We start from the raw sequence: 21,240 nt of genomic DNA, 5'->3' as shown, positions 1-21,240 counted from the left end.
ATAGCTTACATATAATGGCAAGTGTGTATCATGTATGGCAGCACAAAACACTGAAATACCCAATGTTTGAACCAACTGCCATCTAGTATGAAAGTCTTAGCACATGTATCACGAGTCTTCTCACGAAACCATATTATAATCATAGGAAGATTGAATAATGCATGACCAGCGCACAAAAGTTATGGGAGAATGGTGTCGACCATACGAATATGAACGCATACGAATAACGTCACCAGCTTGTTTTCGTCCACACCTAACTTATATATAAATACAAATGCGTAAATTTTCTTGCAATTTGTACTTGAGAACCAAATGGAAGACTGACTTATAAATAGGATACCGTTGTGCGTGCTTAATTAACAGAGATTCTGAACTGACACCGTTGAACACATTGAAAACCGACATAAAATAGCACGGGAAGCACATTAATGAGGTAAACGCGTACGTCCTACAGTGCGAGCATGTGATCGACCAGCTTACCGATGGCGAGGCCCGACGAGCCGGCCTCGCCGGTGCACTCCTTCGCCGCCTTCTTCAGCTCGCCGGCCCTGGCCCGCATCTCCGCTCCCTCGCTCCCCGTGACGAGCCGCCGGATGGCCTTCTCCACGTCTAACCTCTCGAGCGCGCCGGCGACCTCGAAGCCCACCTTCCACACGTGCTCCACGTACCTGGCGTTCCCCATCTGGTCGCCGAAGTGCGGGCGGCAAAGCATCGGCACCCCCTCGCACACGCTCTCCGTTGTCGAGTTCCAACCCCCGTGCGTCCAGAACCCGGCCACGGCCGGGTGCCGGAGCACCTCCTCCTGCGGCGCCCATTCAACCACCATCCCGCGCCCGCTCGTCGCCGCCTCGAACCCGTCCGGCAGCCGCGTCAGCCCGTCCGCGGCGACCAGGCCCGGACGGACCACCCAGAGGAACGGCACGCGGCTGCCAGCGATGCCCCACGCCGTCTCCACCAGGTCTCGCGCCGACATGCACGCAAGGCTGCCGAAGCTCACGTACAGCACCGACGCCGCTGGCTGCGCGTCCAGCCACTTCAGGCAGCTCCGGTCCTGCCGCAGCAGGCTGCTCTCGGCTGCTGCGGCGGGCGAGAACAGGTGGAGCGGGCCGATGTCGAACACCGGCATGTCGAGGTCACGCCGGAGCTTCGCCAGCTCCGGCCGCTCCAGCGCGTCGAAAGTGTTGAGGATGATGCCGGAGGACGCTTTCACGGCCCCCACGACGCGCTCCAGCAGCTTGCACGTCAGGTCGTGGCGCCTTCCGAGCTGCATCAGGTCGCGCACCCGGTACGGCGGCAGCTCGCTCACCTCCGTTTCCAGCTCCGACTCTGCAAGCAAACCTGCAGGGTCATCGATCGATCCAAGAGATATTTATGGGAATTATGCTACCTGCCTTGCACAGGGAGGTATCCTCTCTTGATGAGGAGAGGGTAGGCGACGAAGCACGAGAGGCAGGCGGCGCTGCCAGTGCGGAGGACGAGGGTGCGCACGGAGAGCTGAATGGCCACCTCCACCATGGACAGCAGGTGAGTGTCGACGATGATGCACGCCACGGCGTCCCTGGAGTAGTCTTCCAGGACGGCGGCTAGGCGGTCACGGAAGGGCGCCTCGCACGCGGCGTTGAGCGCGAGGATGTGGGCGACGACGTCCTCGATAGCGACGGGTGCTGGGCCGGACATGCCGTCGGGGACGGGGACGAAGCGGTACTCCGGGTGGCGCGAGGGGTCCGGGGCGTTGAAGTGGGTGTGGAAGACGGTGACGGCGAAGCCACGGGCGTGGAGGATGCCGGCCAGCCGGAACATGGGATTGATGTGGCCCTGGTACGCCAACGGAAACAGCAGCACGTGGCGACGGCGACCGGCGACCGCGCTGCCCCCCAACGCCATGGTTGGCGCCGGCCGGTACGGCGATGATGTCACGGCATGACGGTTTTTGCTGGGTGCAGGACTCAAGCTTTTAGCAAGCTCAGGTCAGGTTGCACTGCTAGCGTGGTACGTGCTCTTATAGAACGTTTATATATAGGTCCCGCTTGGGAGCTCTGAATATATACCCCTGTCCCATTTGCAGGTATATTTTACTAGCCAACACTTGAATACACTTGTAACCAAATCCGGTTGTAAACCTATGTTTGGGCCAGACATATATAGAACAATACAAACTATCATTCTCTAGTCCGACCCCGGCCCGCCACCCTTCGACGTCCGGCAGCGCTTGGGCAGCCTAGCAGAGGAGCTCGCCCGATGAAGTCCGTGGATCCGCGAAGCATGAGGTGGCGGTGTCTGCTGCACGAAGGAGCACGACGACCGGACGTGCGAGTTTCTCCGGCCGCCGTGTCGTCGTCTGCATCGACGGCAAGGAGCTCCTGGAAGATGGTAGTACTAGTAGATATCTCTCGGAAGAGCAACACAGCGTTGGCGGTTGTCGCCTTCCGTTTTCCTCGAGGCGCTTCCTTTTGTCCTCTTCGCTGGATTTCAATTCGGGCCTTAGCCGGACTCTATTATTTTTACAAGCGAAAATGCTAGATCTACTAAAGCCTACATAAGTTTACTAAACCTTTCAACTAATCTAAACATGTCCCCCTGATTTTCAGGAATGGGTGGGCTTTATCCTTCTTTTAATCAAATCAGTTATTGTCAAGTCAGACTATTACGTAAACGTGCGTAAACATTTACGTAGATGTAGCATTGCTGACAAGTGCACGTTTTACAAGTGCATCGTGTAGAAAACGAGCGAGAAAAAAATACAGGCGATTAGAAAAAACGATGATCCAAGCGCGTGAGCAACTATTTGTGGTGCGCTACTTCTCACGCGACGTCACTCGGGCTGAGTCGCAGTCACATGTCGCGTTTTGATCATTTGCTCCTGATTTTATTTTTTCTTTTATTTTTTCACATGCATTTTCAGCTATTTAATTGGTGTTTCCAAGTTTTTTTTCGCATTTCATCGGTTTTTAGACTTTTATGAAAAAAATGTATTTTGGCAAAAATCGTGTGTTTTTCCTTTCTCTAGGGTCATGGTATTGCTTTTGCGACAAACACGGTCGTGTCTTTCGTAAACGAAAAAACACATCTTGTCCCTTTTTTGAGAGGCACAATTTTGTTTTCGTGAGAGTTATGGATTTGATTCTGCGATATGCACGGCCGTGCCTCCTCTAAAAAAATGCGTTTTTTTCTTCATCGAAAGACACAGTTTTGCTTCTCGAAGAGGCACATATTTGCTTCCCCGATAGGCACAGACATGCTTTTCGAAAATGAAAAAAAGCGTTCTCTTGTGTTTTCTTCCTTGAGAGTAACGATTTTACTTCCGCGAGAGACATGGATTTGTTTCTGCCCGTGCCTCTTGAAAACGAAAAAAGCGTGTCTTTTTTTCTTCCCTTGAAAACGGAAAAACACGTTTTTTCCCTTTCCACGAGAGGCATGGTTTTTTGTCCATTTTTTTTTAAAAACAGTTTGTCAAAATCTATTAACATGGAACGTGAGAAATCCAACGTAAAAATGGTTCGAGATTTGAACACATTGTTTAAAAGATAAAGCGTTATGAATAAAAGGATCTAGAAAAAAAAGAAAAACTTCCAGTTACAATAAGTGACACACATGCAGTGTGTAATTTGTCGTAACCTGGGGAGATGGAACTGACATTTGAAAGGAGTTCCCTCAATTAGTGATTTCGACCAAGCGCTTATTTGGAATATGGTCGGGAATATTTACAAAGGTAAAATTTACACCGGTATTGGACCCTAAAACGACAATCCAAACAGGGCCTTAGCTAGAAACAAAAAAAATGTTTCACTCAATTTGCGTGGATCTTAATCCAACAGTCGCCCCGCATTCTTCAACCTATTGACCCCCCTCCCCCGATTTTTTTTGCTATTCATCTTCTCCCCAACGGCCATGCCAGAAGTACCGGTTTAAATAGCGAAAATCGCTCTTATAGATTTGCATCAATCTCTAAGATGGTTTCTCTCCCTAAAAAGGAGTCCGTCAATATATCAAACAAGATGTTTACAAGCATATCTTCGAAGACTTGCATTCAATTCCTCGAGGGTTCCAACTCCTGGATCCATTGACGTTGAGCCATGAGTAGAACTTGGTGCCCCCTTTAGAATTCTGGATCACCACCGAAGCCATGCAAACATGGTTGTAGCGACCAAGAAGTTGCTAATGCAAACCCGGAGATATCGACGGTCCCAATCTATGAAGTAAATTGCCGCCCCGGAGAAGAGTACATCAAAATGTACTAGAAAAAGCCCCGGATCCAGTCAAATGGATTCAGGGAACATAGACCTCATGCGCTACATGTGATGGGGTCCTGTACCCAGGGTACCTGGCGTAAGGAAGGCCAACTTCACCAGGAACACGGGGCCCATCGGGCCCAAGGTAGGATGGAAAGCCTAAGGAGTCCGGAGCGGTCTTCGTGATCTCCAAGTTAGGCTTCAACACAATAGACTGGCCAACCCCCCATGTAAACCCTAGACATTTCTATTGGGGAACGACGCATGGGAAACAAAAAATTTCCTACGCGCACGAAGACCTATCATGGTGATGTCCATCTACGAGAGGGGATGTGTGATCTACGTATCCTTATAGACCGTACAACAGAAGCGTTAGTGAACGCGGTTGATGTAGTGGAACGTCCTCACGTCCCTCGATCCGCCCCGCGAACTATCCCGCGAACAGTCCCACGATCTAGTGCCGAACGGACGGCACCTCCGCGTTCAGCACACATACAGCTCGACGATGATCTCGGCCTTCTTGATCCAGCAAGAGAGACGGAGAGGTAGAAGAGTTCTCCGGCAGCGTGACAGCGCTCCGGAGGTTGGTGATGATCTTGTCTCAGCACGGCTCCGCCCGAGCTCCGCAGAAACGCGATCTAGAGGTAAAACCGTGGAGATATGTGGTCGGCCTGCCGTGGCAAAAGTTGTCTCAAATCAGCCCTAAAACCCCACTATATATAGGAGGAGGAGGGGGGAGCCTTGCCTTGGGGTCCAAGGACTCCCAAGGGGTCGGCCGAACCTAAGGGGGAAGGTCTCCCGCTCCCAAACCAAATTCTACTTGGTTTGGAAGGTGGAGTCCTTCTTCCCTTTCCCACCTCCTTCCTTTTTTTTCCTTTTCTCTTTGATTTTTCTTCCAATGCGCATAGGGCCCTTTTGGGCTGTCCCACCAGCCCACTAAGGGCTGGTGCGCCACCCCCAAGGCCTATGGGCTTCCCCGGGGTGGGTTGCCCCCCCCCCCCCCGGTGAACACCCAGAACCCATTCGTCATTCCCGGTACATTCCCGGTAACTCCGAAAACCTTCCGGTAATCAAATGAGGTCATCCTATATATCAATCTTCGTTTCCGGACCATTCCGGAAACCCTCGTGACATCCGTGATCTCATACGGGACTCCGAACAACATTCGGTAACCAACCATATAACTCAAATACGCATAAAACAACGTCGAACCTTAAGTGTGCAGACCCTGCGGGTTCGAGAACTATGCAAACATGACCCGAGAGACTCCTCGGTCAATATCCAATAGCGGGACCTGGATGCCCATATTGGATCCTACATATTCTACGAAGATCTTATTGTTTGAACCTCAGTGCCAAGGATTCATATAATCCCGTATGTCATTCCCTTTGTCCTTCGGTATGTTACTTGCCCGAGATTCGATCGTCAGTATCCGCATACCTATTTCAATCTCGTTTACCGGCAAGTCTCTTTACTCGTTCCGTAATACAAGATCCCGCAACTTACACTAAGTCACATTGCTTGCAAGGCTTGTGTGTGATGTTGTATTACCGAGTGGGCCCCGAGATACCTCTCCGTCACACGGAGTGACAAATCCCAGTCTTGATCCATACTAACTCAACTAACACCTTCGGAGATACCTGTAGAGCATCTTTATAGTCACCCAGTTACGTTGCGACGTTTGATACACACAAAGCATTCCTCCGGTGTCCGTGAGTTATATGATCTCATGGTCATAGGAACAAATACTTGACACGCAGAAAACGGTAGCAACAAAATGACACGATCAACATGCTACGTCTATTAGTTTGGGTCTAGTCCATCACATGATTCTCCTAATGATGTGATCCCGTTATCAAGTGACAACACTTGCCTATGGCCAGGAAACCTTGACCATCTTTGATCAATGAGCTAGTCAACTAGAGGCTTACTAGGGACAGTATTTTGTCTATGTATCCACACAAGTATTGTGTTTCCAATCAATACAATTATAGCATGGATAATAAACGATTATCATGAACTAAGAAATATAATAATAACTAATTTATTATTGCCTCTAGGGCATATTTCCAACAGTCTCCCACTTGCACTAGAGTCAATAATCTATTTCACATCACCATGTGATTCCAACGAATCCAACACCCATATAGTTCTGGGGTCTGATCACGTCTTGCTCGTGAGAGAGGTTTTAGTCAAGGTTCTGAAACTTTCAGATCCGTGCGTTCTTTACAAATCTTTATGTCATCTTATAGATGCCGCTACTACGTGCTATTCGGAAATGCTCCAAATATCTACTCTACTATACGAATCCGTTTCACTACTCATAGTTATTCGGATTAGTGTCAAAGCTTGCATCGACGTAACCCTTTACGACGAACTCTTTAACCACCTCCATAATCGAGAAAAATTCCTTAGTCTATTTAGTTACTAAGGATAACTTTGACCGCTGATCAGTGATTCAATCATGGATCACTTTCTGTACCTCTCAACAGACTTTGAGTCAAGGCACACATCAGGTGCGGTAAACAGCATGGCATACTTTAGATTCTACGGCTAAGGCATAGAAGACGACCTTCGTCTATTCTCTTTATTCTGCCGTGGTCGGGTTTTGAGTCTTACTCAAATTTACACCTTACAACGCAACCAAGAACTCCTTCTTTGCTGATCTATTTTGAACTCCTTCAAAAACTTGTCAAGGCATGCATCTTATTGAAACTTTCATTAAGCGCTTTTGATCTATCTCCATAGATCTTTGATGCTCAACGTTCAAGTAGCGCAATCCAGGTATTCCTTTCAAAACTCCTTTCAAACAATCTTATATGCTTTACAAAAATTCTACATTACTTCTGATCAACAATATGTCTACCACATACACTTATCAGAAATTCTATAGTGCTCCCACTCACTTCTTTGGAAATACAAGTTTCTCATAAACCTTGTAAAAACCCAAAATCTTTGATCATCTCATCAAAGTGTATATTCCAACTCCGAGATGCTTGCACCAGTCCATTGAAGGATCACTGGAGCTTGCATACTTGCTAGTATCTTTAGGATCGACAAAACCTTCTGGTTGTATCACATACAATGTTTGCTCAAGGAAATTGTCGAGGAAACAATGTTTTGACATCCTACGTGCAATATTTCATAAATAATGCATCAACAACTAACATAATTCCAACAGACCTTTAGCATCGCTACGAGTGAGAAAGTCTCATCATAGTCAACTGTTTGATCTTGTCGGAAACATCTTTGCGACAAGTCGAGCTTTTCTTAATAGTGACTTATGACCATCATCGTCTGTCTTCCTTTCAAAGATCCATCTTTACTCAATAGTCTTATGACCATCAAGTAGTTCTTTCCAAAGTCTACACTTTGTTTTCATACATGGATCCTCTCTCGGATTTAATAGCTTCCAGCCATTTGTCGGAATCTGGGCCTACCATCGCTTTCTCCATAACTCGTAGGTTCACTGTTGCTTAACAACATGACCTCCAAGACAGGGTTACCGTACCACTCTGTAGTAGTACGTGACCTTGTCAACCTACGAGGCTTGTAGTAACTTGATCCGATGCTTGATGATCATCATCATCAGCTTCCACTTCAATTGGTGTAGGTGCCATAGGAACAACTTCCTGCGCCCTGCTACACACTGGTTGAAGTGATGGTTCAATAACCTCACCAAGTTCTACTACCCTCCCACTCAATTCTTTCGAGAGAAACCTTTCCTCGAGAAAGGATCCGTTTCTAGAAACAAACACTTTGCTTTCGGATCTGAGATAGGAGATGTACCCAACTGTTTTGGATATCCTATGAAGATGCATTTATCCGCTTTGGGTTCGTGCTTATCAGACTGAAACTTTTTCACATAAGTGTCGAAGCCCCAAACTTTCAAGAAACGATAGTTTAGATTTCTCTAAACCTCAGTCTATACTGTGTCATCTCAACAGAAATACGCGGTGCCCTATTTAAAGTGAATGCGGTTGTCTTTAATGCATAACCCATAAACGATAGTGGTAATTCGATAAGAGACATCATAGCATGCACCATACCAAATAGTGTGTGGCTATGACGTTCAGACACATCATCACACTATGATGTTCTAGGTGGCATGAACTGCGAAACAATTTCCACATTGTCTTAACTGCGTACCAAAACTCGTAACTCAGATATTCATTTCTATGATCATATCGTAGCCAGTTTCTCCTCTTGTTACGACGAACTTCACTCCGAAACAGAATTGAACTTTTCAATATTTCAGACTTGTGATTCATTAAGTAAATACTCTAGTATCTACTCAAATCGTCATTGAAGTAAGAACATAATGATATCCACTGCGTGCCTCAGCACCCATTGGACTGCATACATAAAAAATGTATCACTTCCAACAAGTTACTATCTTATTTCATCTCAATGAAAACAAGGCCTTGCTCATGTGGTATGATTAGCATGTCACTAGTGATTCGAAATCAGGTGAATATAAAGATCCATCAGCATGGAGTCTCTTCATGCAATTTATACTAACATGACTCAAGCGGCAGTGCCACAAGTAAGTGGTACTATCATCATTACCTCGTATCTTTTGGCACCAATATCATGAACATGTGTAACACTACGATCGAGATTCAATAAACCATTGAAGGTGATTATTCAAGCAAATAGAGTAACCATTATTCTCTTTAAATGAATAATCGTATTGCAATAAACACGATCAAATCATGTTCATGCTTAACGCAAGCACCAAATAACAACTATTTAGGTTTAACACCAATCCCGATGGTAGAGGGAGCATGCGATGTTTGATCATATCAACCTTGGAAACACTTCCAACACGTATCGTCACCTCGCCTTTAGCTAGTCTCCGTTTATGTCGTAGCCTTCATTTCGTGTTACTAATCACTTAGCAACCGAACCGGTATCCAATACCCTCGTGCTACTAGGAGTACTAGTAAAGTACACATCAACATCATATATATCAAATATACTTCTTTCGACTTTTGCCAGCCTTCTTATCTACCAAGTATCTAGAGTTGCTCCGCCTCAGTGATTGTTCCCCTCATTACAGAAGCACTTAGTCTCGGGTTTGGGTTTAATCTTGGGTCTCTTCATTAGTGCAACAACAGTTTTGCCGTTTCACGAAGTATCCCTTCTAGCCCTTGCCTTTCTTGAAACTTAGTGGTTTTACTAACCATCAACTATTGATGCTCCTTCTTGATTTCTACTCCCGCAGTGTCAAACATCGCGAATCAATCAAAGATCATTGTATCTATCCTTGATATGTTATAGTTCATCACGAAGCTCTCACAGCTTGGTGGCAGTGACTTTGGAGAACCATCACTATCTCATCTGGAAGATTAACTCCCACTTGATTCAAGTGATTGTCGTACTCAGACAATCTGAGCACACGCTCAACGATTGAGCTTTTCTCCTTTACTTTGTGGACAAAGAATCTTGTTGGAGGTCTCGTACCTCTTAACAAGGGCACAAGCAAGAAATCACAATTTCATCTCTTTAGAACATCACTTATGTTCCGTGACGTTTAAAATGTTTTCGGCGCCTTGCTTCTAAGCCATTAAGTATTCAGCACTGAACTATCGTGTAGTCATCAGAAACGTGTATGTCGGATGTTCACAGCATCCACAGACGACGCTCGAGGTGCAGCACACCGAGTGGTGCATTAAGGACATAAGCCTTCTGCGCAGCAACGAGGACAATCCTCGGTTTTACAGACTCAGTCTGCAAATTTTGCTACTATCAACTTTCAACTAAATTTTCTCTAGGAACAAATAAAAACAGTAGAGCTATAGCGCAAGCTACATCGTAATTCGCAAAGACCATTAGACTATGTTCATGACAATTAGTTCAATTAATCATATTACTTAAGAACTCCCACTCAAAAAGTACATCTCTCTAGTCATTTGAGTGGTACATGATCCAAATCCACTATCTCAAGTCCGATCATCACGTGAGTCGAGAATAGTTTCAGTGGTAAGCATCTCTATGCTAATCATATCAACTATACGATTCATGCTCGACCTTTCGGTCTCATGTGTTCCGAGGCCATGTCTGCACATGCTAGGCTCGTCAAGCTTAACCCGAGTGTTCCGCGCGCGCAACTGTTTTGCACCCGTTGTATGTGAACGTTGAGTCTATCACACCCGATCATCATGTGGTGTCTCGAAACGACGAACTGTAGCAACGGTACACAGTCGGGGAGAACACAATTTCGTCTTGAAATTTTAGTGAGAGATCACCTCATAATGCTACCGTCGTTCTAAGCAAAATAAGGTGCATAAAAGATTAACATCACATGCAATTCATAAGTGACATGATATGGCCATCATCACGTGCTCCTTGATCTCCATCACCAAAGCACCGGCACGATCTTCTTGTCACCGGCGTCACACCATGATCTCCATCATCATGATCTCCATCAACGTGTCGCCATCGGGGTTGTCGTGCTACTCATGCTATTACTACTAAAGCTACATCCTAGCAAAATAGTAAACGTATCTGCAAGCACAAACGTTAGTTTAAAGACAACCCTATGGCTCCTGCCGGTTGCCGTGCCATCGACGTGCAAGTCGATATTAACTATTACAACATGATTATCTCATACATCCAATATATCACATCACATCGTTGTCCATATCACATCACAAGCATACCCTGCAAAAACAAGTTAGACGTCCTCTAATTTTGTTGTTGCATGTGTTTACGTGGTGACCATGGGTATCTAGTAGGATCGCATCTTACTTACGCAAACACCACAACGGAGATATATGAGTTGCTATTTAAACTCATCCAAGGACCTCCTAGGTCAATTCCGATTCAACTAAAGTTGGAGCAACTGACACCCGCCAGTCATCTTTGAGCAACGGAGTTACTCGTAGCGATGAAACCAGTCTCTCGTAAGCGTACGAGTAATGTCGGTCCGAGCCGCTTTGATCCAACAATACCGCGGAATCAAGAAAAGACTAAGGAGGGCAGCAAAACGCACATCACCGCCCACAAAAACTTTTGTGTTCTACTCGAGAAGACATCTACACATGAACCTAGCTCATGATGCCACTGTTGGGGAACGACGCATGGGAAACAAAAAATTTCCTACGCGCACGAAGACCTATCATGGTGATGTCCATCTACGCGAGGGGATGTGTGATCTACGTACCCTTGTAGACCGTACAGCAGAAGCGTTAGTGAACGCGGTTGATGTAGTGGAACGTCCTCACGTCCCTCGATCCGCCCCGCGAACTATCCCGCGAACAGTCCCACGATCTAGTGCCGAACGGACGGCACCTCCACGTTCAGCACACGTACAGCTCGACGATGATCTCGGCCTTCTTGATCCAGCAAGAGAGACGGAGAGGTAGAAGAGTTCTCCGGCAGCGTGACGGCGCTCCGGATCTTGGTGATGATCTTGTCTCAGCAGGGCTCCGCCCGAGCTCCGCAGAAACGCGATCTAGAGGTAAAACCATGGAGATATGTGGTCGGGCTGCCGTGGCAAAAGTTGTCTCAAATCAGCCCTAAAACCCCACTATATATAGGAGGAGGAGGGGGAGCCTTGCCTTGGGGTCCAAGGACTCCCAAGGGGTCGGCCGAACCTAAGGGGGAAGGTCTCCCCCTCCCAAACCGAATTCTACTTGGTTTGGAAGGCGGAGTCCTTCTTCCCTTCCCACCTCCTTCCTTTTTTTCCTTTTCTCTTTGATTTTTCTTCCAATGCGCATAGGGCTCTTTCGGGCTGTCCCACCAGCCCACTAAGGGCTGGTGCGCCACCCCCAAGGCCTATGGGCTTCCCCGGGGTGGGTTGCCCCCCCCCCCCGGTGAACACCCGGAACCCATTCGTCATTCCCGGTACATTCCTGGTAACTCCGAAAACCTTCCGGTAATCAAATAAGGTCATCCTATATATCAATCTTCGTTTCCGTACCATTCTGGAAACCCTCGTGACGTCCTTGATCTCATCCGGGACCCCGAACAACATCGGTAACCAACCATATAACTCAAATACGCATAAAACAACGTCGAACCTTAAGTGTGCAGACCCTGCGGGTTCGAGAACTATGTAGACATGACCCGAGAGACTCCTCGGTCAATATCCAATAGCGGGACCTAGATGCCCATACTGGATCCTACATATTCTACGAAGATCTTATCGTTTGAACCTCAGTGCCAAGGATTCATATAATCCCGTATGTCATTCCCTTTGTCCTTCGGTATGTTACTTGCCCGAGATTCGATCGTCAGTATCCGCATACCTATTTCGATCTCGTTTACCGGCAAGTCTCTTTACTCGTTCCGTAATACAAGATCCCGCAACTTACACTAAGTCACATTGCTTGCAAGGCTTGTGTGTGATGTTGTATTACCGAGTGGGCCCCGAGATACCTCTCCGTCACACGGAGTGACAAATCCCAGTCTCGATCCATACTAACTCAACGAACACCTTTGGAGATACATGTAGAGCATCTTTATAGTCACCCAGTTACGTTGCGATGTTTGATACACACAAAGCATTCCTCCGGTGTCCGTGAGTTATATGATCTCATGGTCATAGGAACAAATACTTGACACGCAGAAAACAGTAGCAACAAAATGACACGATCAACATGCTACGTCTATTAGTTTGGGTCTAGTCCATCACATGATTCTCCTAATGATGTGATCCCGTTATCAAGTGACAACACTTGCCTATGGCCAGGAAACCTTGACCATCTTTGATCAACGAGCTAGTCAACTAGAGGCTTACTAGGGACAGTGTTTTGTCTATGTATCCACACAAGTATTGTGTTTCCAATCAATACAATTATAGCATGGATAATAAACGATTATCATGAACTAAGAAATATAATAATAACTAATTTATTATTGCCTCTAGGGCATATTTCCAACAATTTCCTCTCTGTATAAAGGGAGGTCGAGAGCTCCATTAGGAGGGAATCTCAAATATAATTCTCGATAGTAATACCGTATACCATTGTAATCCTCTGCATGAGGTAACCCGTCACCATGAATAACAAGAAGAAGCAGGACGCATGGTATTACTCTTCCACTAGTAGAAAATAAGGCTATCGTTCGGCCCTGGCCAGCCCATTAGTCCTGGTTCTTCAAGAACCGGGACCAATGGGGGGTATTAGACCCGGTTCGTGAGCCCGGGGGGCCGGCCGGGGCCTCGTGGGCATTGATCCCGGTTCGTGTAGAACCATTTGTCCCGGTTCGAGCCACGAACCGGGACCAATGGTCCTCGCTGCTGGTCAACAACCATTGCTCCCGGTTCGTGGCATGAACCAGGACAGAAGGGGTGGCTTTAGTCCCCGTTCATGCCACGAACCGGGACAAATAACTTGCCTATATATACCCACCGCCGCGGCAGAGCACTCCACAGTGCTCTGTTTTTTCAATCCGGCGAGGTTTCTAGTTGACCTCCTATGCACATGAGGTGTTCACCTCCTATGCACCTGAGGTGTTCGATGAAATGCCCGAGCCACACTAGTTAAGCTTTCTCCTCTCGAAGCTCGACCTAGGAGCTCCATTTTTTTGAGATTTGTCTAGATTTAGGGGTCCGTCACGCCCCGTCCCCGTTTTCACCGCCGTTGATCGCCCGGTCGTCGCCGGCACCACCGTTGTGAGCCTCTTGTTCTTATCTTCTTTATGATACTTGTCTGATTTTCTTACTTTAGATAGATATTTGTATGATTTTCTTAATTTTTACACACATAATTATATGTAATGCACGTAGATGAACGGCAATGGATGTATGGTGACAGACACACCTCCGAGTACATTAAGGGCGTGCATATTTTCCTCGAAGTGGCTAAGGCAAACAAGAAGAATGGTTTTATGTGTTGTCCATGTAGTAAATGTGGGAATACGAAGTCTTACTCTCACCGGAAAATCCTTCACACCCACCTGCTTTACAAGGGTTTCATGCCACACTATAATGTTTGGACGAGGCACGGAGAAATAGGGGTTATGATGGAAGACGGCGAAGAAGAAGAGGACGATGACAACTATGTGCCCCCTGAATACGGTGATGCTGCAACGGGGGGAGCTGCTGAAGATCAAGAGGAACCAGACGATGAGCCTGATGATGCTGCAACGGGGGAAGCTGCTGAAGATCAAGAGAAACCAGACGATGTGCCCGATGATGATCTCCGCCGGGTCATTGTCGATGCAAGGACGCAATGCGAAAGTCAAAAGGAGAAGCTGAAGTTCGATCGCATGTTAGAGGATCACAAAAAAGTTGTACCCCAATTGTGAAGATGGCAACACAAAGTTGGGTACCGTACTGGAATTGTTGCAGTGGAAGGCAGAGAATGGTGTGCGTGACAAAGGATTTGAGAAGCTACTGAAAATATTGAAGAAGAAGCTTCCAAAGGATAATAAATTGCCCGACAGTACGTACGCAACAAAGAAGGTCGTATGCCCTCTAGGATTGGAGGTGCAGAAGATACATGCATGCCCTAATGACTGCATCCTCTACCGGGGTGCGTACGAGGATTTGAACGCATGCCCGGTATGCGGTGCATTGCGGTATAAGATCAGACGAGATGACCCTGGTGATGTTGACGGCGAGCCCCGCAGGAAGAGAGTTCCTGCGAAGGTGATGTGGTATGCTCCTACAATACCACGGTTGAAACGACTGTTCAGAAACAAAGAGCATGCCAAGTTGATGCGATGGCACAGTGAGGACCGTAAGAAAAACGGGAAGTTGAGAGCACCCGCTAACGGGTCGCAGTGGAGAAAAATCGAGAGAGAGTACTGGGTTGAGTTTGCACGTGACCCAAGGAACGTATGGTTTGGTTTAAGCACGGATGGCATTAATCCTTTCGGGGAGCAGAGCAGCAATCATAGCACCTAGCCCGTGACTCTATGTATGTATAACCTTCCTCCTTGGATGTGCATGAAGCGGAAGTTCATTATGATGCCAGTTCTCATCCAAGGCCCTAAGCAACCCAGCAACGACATTGATGTGTACCTAAGGCCATTAGTTGAAGAACTTTTACAGCTGTGGAATGGAAACGGTGTACGTGTGTGGGATGACCACAAATAGGAGGAATTTAACCTGCACGCGTTATGTTTGTAACCATCAACGATTGGCCCACTCTCAGTAACCTTTCAGGACAGACAAACAAGGGATACCACGCATGAACGCATTGTTTAGCTGACACCGAAAGTATATACCTGGGAAGCTGCAGGAAGAATGTGTACCTGGGCCATCGTCGATTTCTTCCGACCAACCATCAATGTCGAAAGAAAGGCAAGCATTTCAAAGGCGAGGCAGATCACCGGAAGAAGCCCGCCATGTGTACCGATGATCACGTACTTGCTATGGTCAATGATTTTCACGTAATCTTTGGAAAGGGTCCCGACGGACTAGCTGTTCCGAGTGACGCTGGGGGACACGCACCCATGTGGAAGAAGAAATCTATATTTTGGGACCTACCCTACTGGAAAGACCTAGAGGTCCGCTCTTCGATAGACGTGATGCACGTGACCAAGAACCTTTGCGTCAACCTGCTAGGCTTCTTGGGCATGTATCGGAATACAAAAGATACATCTGAGGCACGGGAGGACCTGCAACGTTTGCATGAAAAATACGGCATGCCTCCGCTTCCGGTTGCATTGAGGGGGCTTCTACCGGGAAACGTCCGATTAGCCATTGTGAAGCTATGTGCATTCCTCAATGCAATCTCTCAGAAGGTGATCGATCCAGAAATCATACCAAGGCTAAGGAGTGATGTGGTGCAATGTCTTGTCAGTTTCGAGCTGGTGTTCCCACCATCCTTCTTCAATATCATGACGCACGTCCTAGTTCATCTAGTTAACGAGATTGTCATTCTGGGCCCCGTATTTCTACAAAATATGTACCCGTTTGAGAGGTTCATGGGAGTCCTAAAGAAATATGTCCGTAACCGCGCTAGGCCAGAAGGAAGCATCTCCATGGGCCATCAAACAGAGGATGTCATTGGGTTTTGTGTTGACTTTATTCCTGACCTTAAGAAGATAGGTCTCCCTAAATCGCGGTATGAGGGGAGACTGACTGGAAAAGGCACGCTTGGAGGGGAGACAATAATATGCAGGGACGGATATTCTTGGTCTCAAGCACACTACACAGTTTTACAGAACTCTACCTTGGTGACCCCTTATGTCGATGAACACAAGAACAGTCTGTGCTCCAAACACCCGGAGCAGTGCGACGACTAGATTACATGTGAACACATCAGGACTTTCAGCAGTTGGTTGGAAACACGTCTCAGAGATGAAAACACTGTTTGTGATGAGTTGTACTCGTTGTCCAGGGGACCATCTTCGACTGTTACGATTTGGAAAGGATACGCGATAAATGGGAATACATTTTACACTATCTCCCAAGATCAAAAGAGCACCAACCAAAACAGCGGTGTTCGCTTTGATGCAGCCACCGAGAGGGGAAAGGACACATATTATGGTTACATAGTGGACATATGGGAACTTGACTACGGAGTAGATTTTAAGGTCCCTTTGTTTAAGTGCAAATGGGTCAATCTGTCAGAAGCGGGGTACAGGTAGACCCACAGTACGGAATGACAACAGTGGATCTGAACAATCTTGGGTACACTAACGAACCGTTCGTCCTAGCCAATGATGTGGCACAGGTTATCTATGTGAAGGACATGTCTACCAAACCGAGAAAAAGGAAAAATAAGGAAGCGAATACATCATACGATGAGCTAAAGCGCCACATAGTTCTTTCAGGAAAAAGGGACATCGTGGGAGTGGAGGGCAAGACAGACATGTCCGAAGATTATGAAAAGTTTCATGAAATTCCTCCCTTCAAAGTCAAGGCTGACCCAAGCATCCTGATAAATGATGAAGATTATCCATGATTACGGCGCAATAAGGAAAGGACACAAGCGAAGAAAAAGTGAAGACTTTCTCCACAACTATTATGATGATACCATGCCAACTTTCAACCTTTTTGTATTTCATTTGAAATGCATGTTGTAACATACAAGTTTTCGTATGAAATCCTGATACTTCGAAAGAGATTGTCCGTTTTGTACACGAAGTGCATCCAGTTTTTGCCGTAACCCTCTCAACTTTCTTGCATATGCTATGTGAATCAACTAAAAAACTCTTTTACCGGTTCATGCCACGAACCGGTACTCAAAGGTGCTCGTGGGGCCCCAGCCTTAAAACCTGTATCAAATAAAATGCCTTTGTAAGAGCCTTAGAAGTGGTACTAAAGGAATCAACTAAAAAGCTTTTATAAACCTCTAGTATTATTGAAACTAAAATTATATAGAATTTTGTTACAAACTTTAATAGCAAAAAGAATTATCATAAAAGAAAATAAATAAGTAATTAGAATTTTGTTCAAAACATTAAAAGGAAAAATAATTATCATAAAAGAAAATAAATAAGTAATTAGAATTTTGTTATAAACTTTAGTAGCAAAAAGAATTATCGTAAAAGAAAATAAATAAGTAATTAGAAACAAAAAAAGAAAGGAAAAACAGGATTTTGTTTAAAAAAAGTGCCACCTACACGGCCACCACGGCCTGCATACGACTAGAAACCCATTACTAGGGCCAGGATGCAGGCCCGCAGTAGGCCCAATAGGCCCACAAGCACAGAGAGTGATTTTAGGCCCCGTAAGCCTGCAGTAGAGAGGAGCTCGAAGTGGTTGGTTCGGCAGGGCTTATAAACCACTCCGAGCCCCTCTCGGCTAGCGAGGTGAGACTAAACATAGCACCGCACCGCGCCAGCACACGCCCTTTGGTCCCGGTTGGTGGCATCAACCGGGACTAAAGGGGTGCATTGATACCGGTTGGTGGCACCAACCGAGACCAAAGGTCTGTGTTTCCCGTCCTTTGGACTGCTGAAAAGAGGCCTTTCGTCCCGGTTGGTGCCATGAACCGGGACCAATGCTCTGCCTATATAAGGAGCACTCGCGAAAATTTGGTTCAGTTCGTTCTTCCCCGCCGCCCGACGCCGCCAGGCTGCCCGTCCGTCTCCGCCTCGTCGTCGCTGTCGTCGCCCCGCGCGGCCCTAACGCCGTCGCCGCCCCCCGCCCCGCGCCCCGTGCCCTGCAACGCCGCCGGCCCCTGCCCGTCGCCGCCCCGCCCGGGCCTGCGCCGCACCTCACCATCGACCGTTGCCGCGCCGCCCCGCCACGCGCCGCACCTCGCCGTCGCCATCGCCGTTGCCGTCCCCGACACCGTCGCCGTGAGCAAAGATTTTTTTGGTGATATTATTGTTGAATATGCATGTGTGTATGTTCATATATATGCAAAGATCGAATATGTCAAATTTTTATGATTTTTTTCTGTTCATAGAATTTTTATGATTTTTTTCTGTTGTAATTTTGTTCATAGAATTTTAATGATTTTTTTGTTCATAGTATTTTCTTTGTCAATTTATGTATATGTTCATATTGTGTATGTATAGGTAAATTGTGCAACTATAGACTATACATTCCTCTAGGTAAAGCAAAACATGTGGCTATGAGCACAACTTCTAAATGCATGTTTACGGTCCAGTTTTTAGAAGCTTCACCAATACCTATACTTTATTGTTTCTATAACCAAGATCATTGTCTTATCCTTGACTTGTAAAGAGCATGAAAAATCCATGGCCTATAGGACCATGGTCCAATTTTTAGAAGCTTCACCAATACCTATACTTTATTGTTTCTATAACCAAGATCATTGTCTTATCCTTGACTTGCAAAGAGCATGAAAAATCCATGGCCTATAGGACCATAATTGTCTCATATAGTCAACACACACTTTTTCTAAATACTCTGTGGTGATGTGTTAATTTGTTATTTATTTTTAGAAGCACACTGATATAAGAAGTAGTTTATTTTTAGCAAGAAAATTAATAGACTAGTTTATTTTTTTAGTTCATTTTACGATGTCTATCCTGCATCCTCGTCGTCGACTCGGTGGAGGACGACACCTGCTTGATCAGAGGGGCCCTGTCCGGGACTGGGCTCCGCCCGACTGGTATTAGGAGGTGCTACCTTCCGGGGGGCGTAGGTTGGTGAGGAGCCATCCCGTTGTTGACCCGATCCTTGTTTGGTGGCGGTCGCGTGGGCCAGTGACGGTGCCGAGGCTTCCGGACACCGCGGAGGTGGTACGTCACCGTGTGAGAGAGGAGGACGAGCACGTCCGTCGCTAGATGGTTGCGATGGAGGGCAGGTTCGACAATATCTGGCAGGTTCTTCAGGGATCTCACTAGAGCTATGATCCTGTGATGGTTCCTTCTCTCTGGGTGTCCACCGCCAGCGACGATACCCGTCGGGCGTACGGTTCTAGCTATATTAGCGATGCTATATGTATGACAAGAGATGATGTAGTTTTGCTTATAATTGAATGCATGCTAATTTGAATACTACTTTATTTTACAATTTGGTTTTGCTTATTGAATGCTCAAATTGGAAAAGTACTCCTACTTTGAATGCTAAAATTGGAGAGCACTATGCAGAAAAGTCCTACCTAATACTGATGATCATGTTGCTGTAAATGTTGTATGACAATGTTGTAAAGGGTAGTAATTGGTCTCTTCAGCTGCTTTTCAAAGATGGAGTTCTTCACGATTATACTTGAGAAATCCTCCAGCAGGCAGGTGCTGCCGGACAATTTTGTGAAGATGTTGGACGGCCATCGGCCACAGAACATGAAACTGAGGCAGGCCGGCAACGGGCTTCGCAAGCTGTGGGACGTGGAGGTGGTGTTTGACACCGATGGAAGCATGTACCTAGATCGTGGCTGGAAGCAGTTCGTCCGTGCCTACGACCAGCGGTACGGGTACTTCCTTGTCTTTAGGTACGACGGCAATGCCACGTTCCCGTGAAGGTGTTCGACACGACTATGTGTCAGAGGCGCTACCAGGACGACGACGATGCCAGTATGCTCTGTCTCTTCTTCCTCTCCATTAGGCTATGTCTCACACCCATTTAAAAAAAAACTTTTTTTGCATTTGGCAAGGCAATGGGAGCAGGAGCAGCGAGTACTGACAATGTTGCAAAGGATAGTAATTGGTCTCTTCTCCTGCTTTTCAGAGATGGAGTTCTTCATGATTATACTTGAGAAATCCTCCAGCAGGCAGGTGCTGCCGGACAATTTTGTGAAGATGTTGGACGGTCATTGGCCACAGAACATGCATCTGAGGCAGGCCGGCAACAGGCTTCGCAAGTTGTGGGACGTGGAGGTGGCGTTCGACACCGATGGAAGCATGTACCTAGATCGTGGCTGGGAGCAGTTCGTCCGTGCCTACGACCTGCGGCACGGGTACTTCCTTGTCTTCAGGTACGACGACGACGCCACGTTCGCCGTGAAGGTGTTCGACACGACTATGTGTCGGAGGCGCTACCAGGACGACGACGATGCCAGTACGCTCAGTCTCTTCTTCCTATCCATTAGGCTATGTCTCACACCCATTTTAAAAAAAACTTTTTTGCATTTGGCAAGGCAATGGGAGCAGGAGCAGCGAGTACTGCGACAGGTGCTATGTCTACGGCAGCAGCGACTCTGTCTATAGGAAAAGTAGCAGCGACTCTGGCTACAGCAAAAGTAGCAGCGATGATGGCCTCGCGATGTTGATCCCACAGCTGGGCGACAGGGCCATGCCAATTCTGGTAGAGGAGTACATCCCATAGCCTGGCCTGGGGCTTCGTCAGTCTAAGCGCATCAGGATGATGAAGGAGAAGGTGAAGAAGTAGGAGTGAAGATCTTAAGAACCTAATGGAGCTTAAATCTTTATAGTGTAAATCTTTTAAGTACGATAGTGTTGAACTGCTACTGCACTTTTAAGTATGAATGTGGTGTGCCTGATGAAATTTTGTGCATGCTCATGGATGCTCATTGATGAAAGATAAAATTATTTCTTTTTGTGCTTGCTCATGGATGCTCCTTGGTTGGTGTATATAACAACCTAAATTAACCCCTAAACCAGCCCCTTTCAAAAAAAACTCAGCTTCAGCCAGGTGCTGACGCGTGGATGCCTTTTGGTCCCGGTTGGTGTC

The 21,240-nt window shown here is 46.7% G+C and overlaps 1 protein-coding gene across 1 annotated transcript; it reads right to left on the bottom strand.

The window, feature by feature from the left end:
• Nucleotides 1-240: 240 nt before the first annotated feature.
• Nucleotides 241-2,019, bottom strand: LOC123453109 (DIMBOA UDP-glucosyltransferase BX8-like). The gene is made up of 2 exons (XM_045129874.1): nt 1,392-2,019; nt 241-1,326 (listed from the first exon to the last, which is right to left on the bottom strand). The coding sequence occupies exons 1-2, from the start codon at nt 1,882-1,884 to the stop codon at nt 449-451; spliced, it is 1,371 nt and encodes a 456-aa protein (XP_044985809.1). The 5' UTR covers nt 1,885-2,019; the 3' UTR covers nt 241-448.
• Nucleotides 2,020-21,240: the final 19,221 nt, after the last annotated feature.

This window comes from Hordeum vulgare, chromosome 5H, assembly GCF_904849725.1.
Source record: "Hordeum vulgare subsp. vulgare chromosome 5H, MorexV3_pseudomolecules_assembly, whole genome shotgun sequence".
Classification (NCBI taxonomy): domain Eukaryota; kingdom Viridiplantae; phylum Streptophyta; class Magnoliopsida; order Poales; family Poaceae; genus Hordeum; species Hordeum vulgare.
The sequence above is the reverse complement of the archived record's forward strand: the minus strand, read 5'-3'. Positions and strand labels throughout refer to the sequence as shown.

Bases quoted from the DNA above. Each gene is read 5' to 3' on its own strand.
- LOC123453109 (XM_045129874.1), bottom strand. From the start codon at position 1,884: ATGGCGTTGGGGGGCAGCGCGGTCGCCGGTCGCCGTCGCCACGTGCTG. The intron at 1,327-1,391 runs GCAGGTAGCATA...GTTTGCTTGCAG, and splicing joins AGGATACCTCCCTGTGCAAG to AGTCGGAGCTGGAAACGGAG.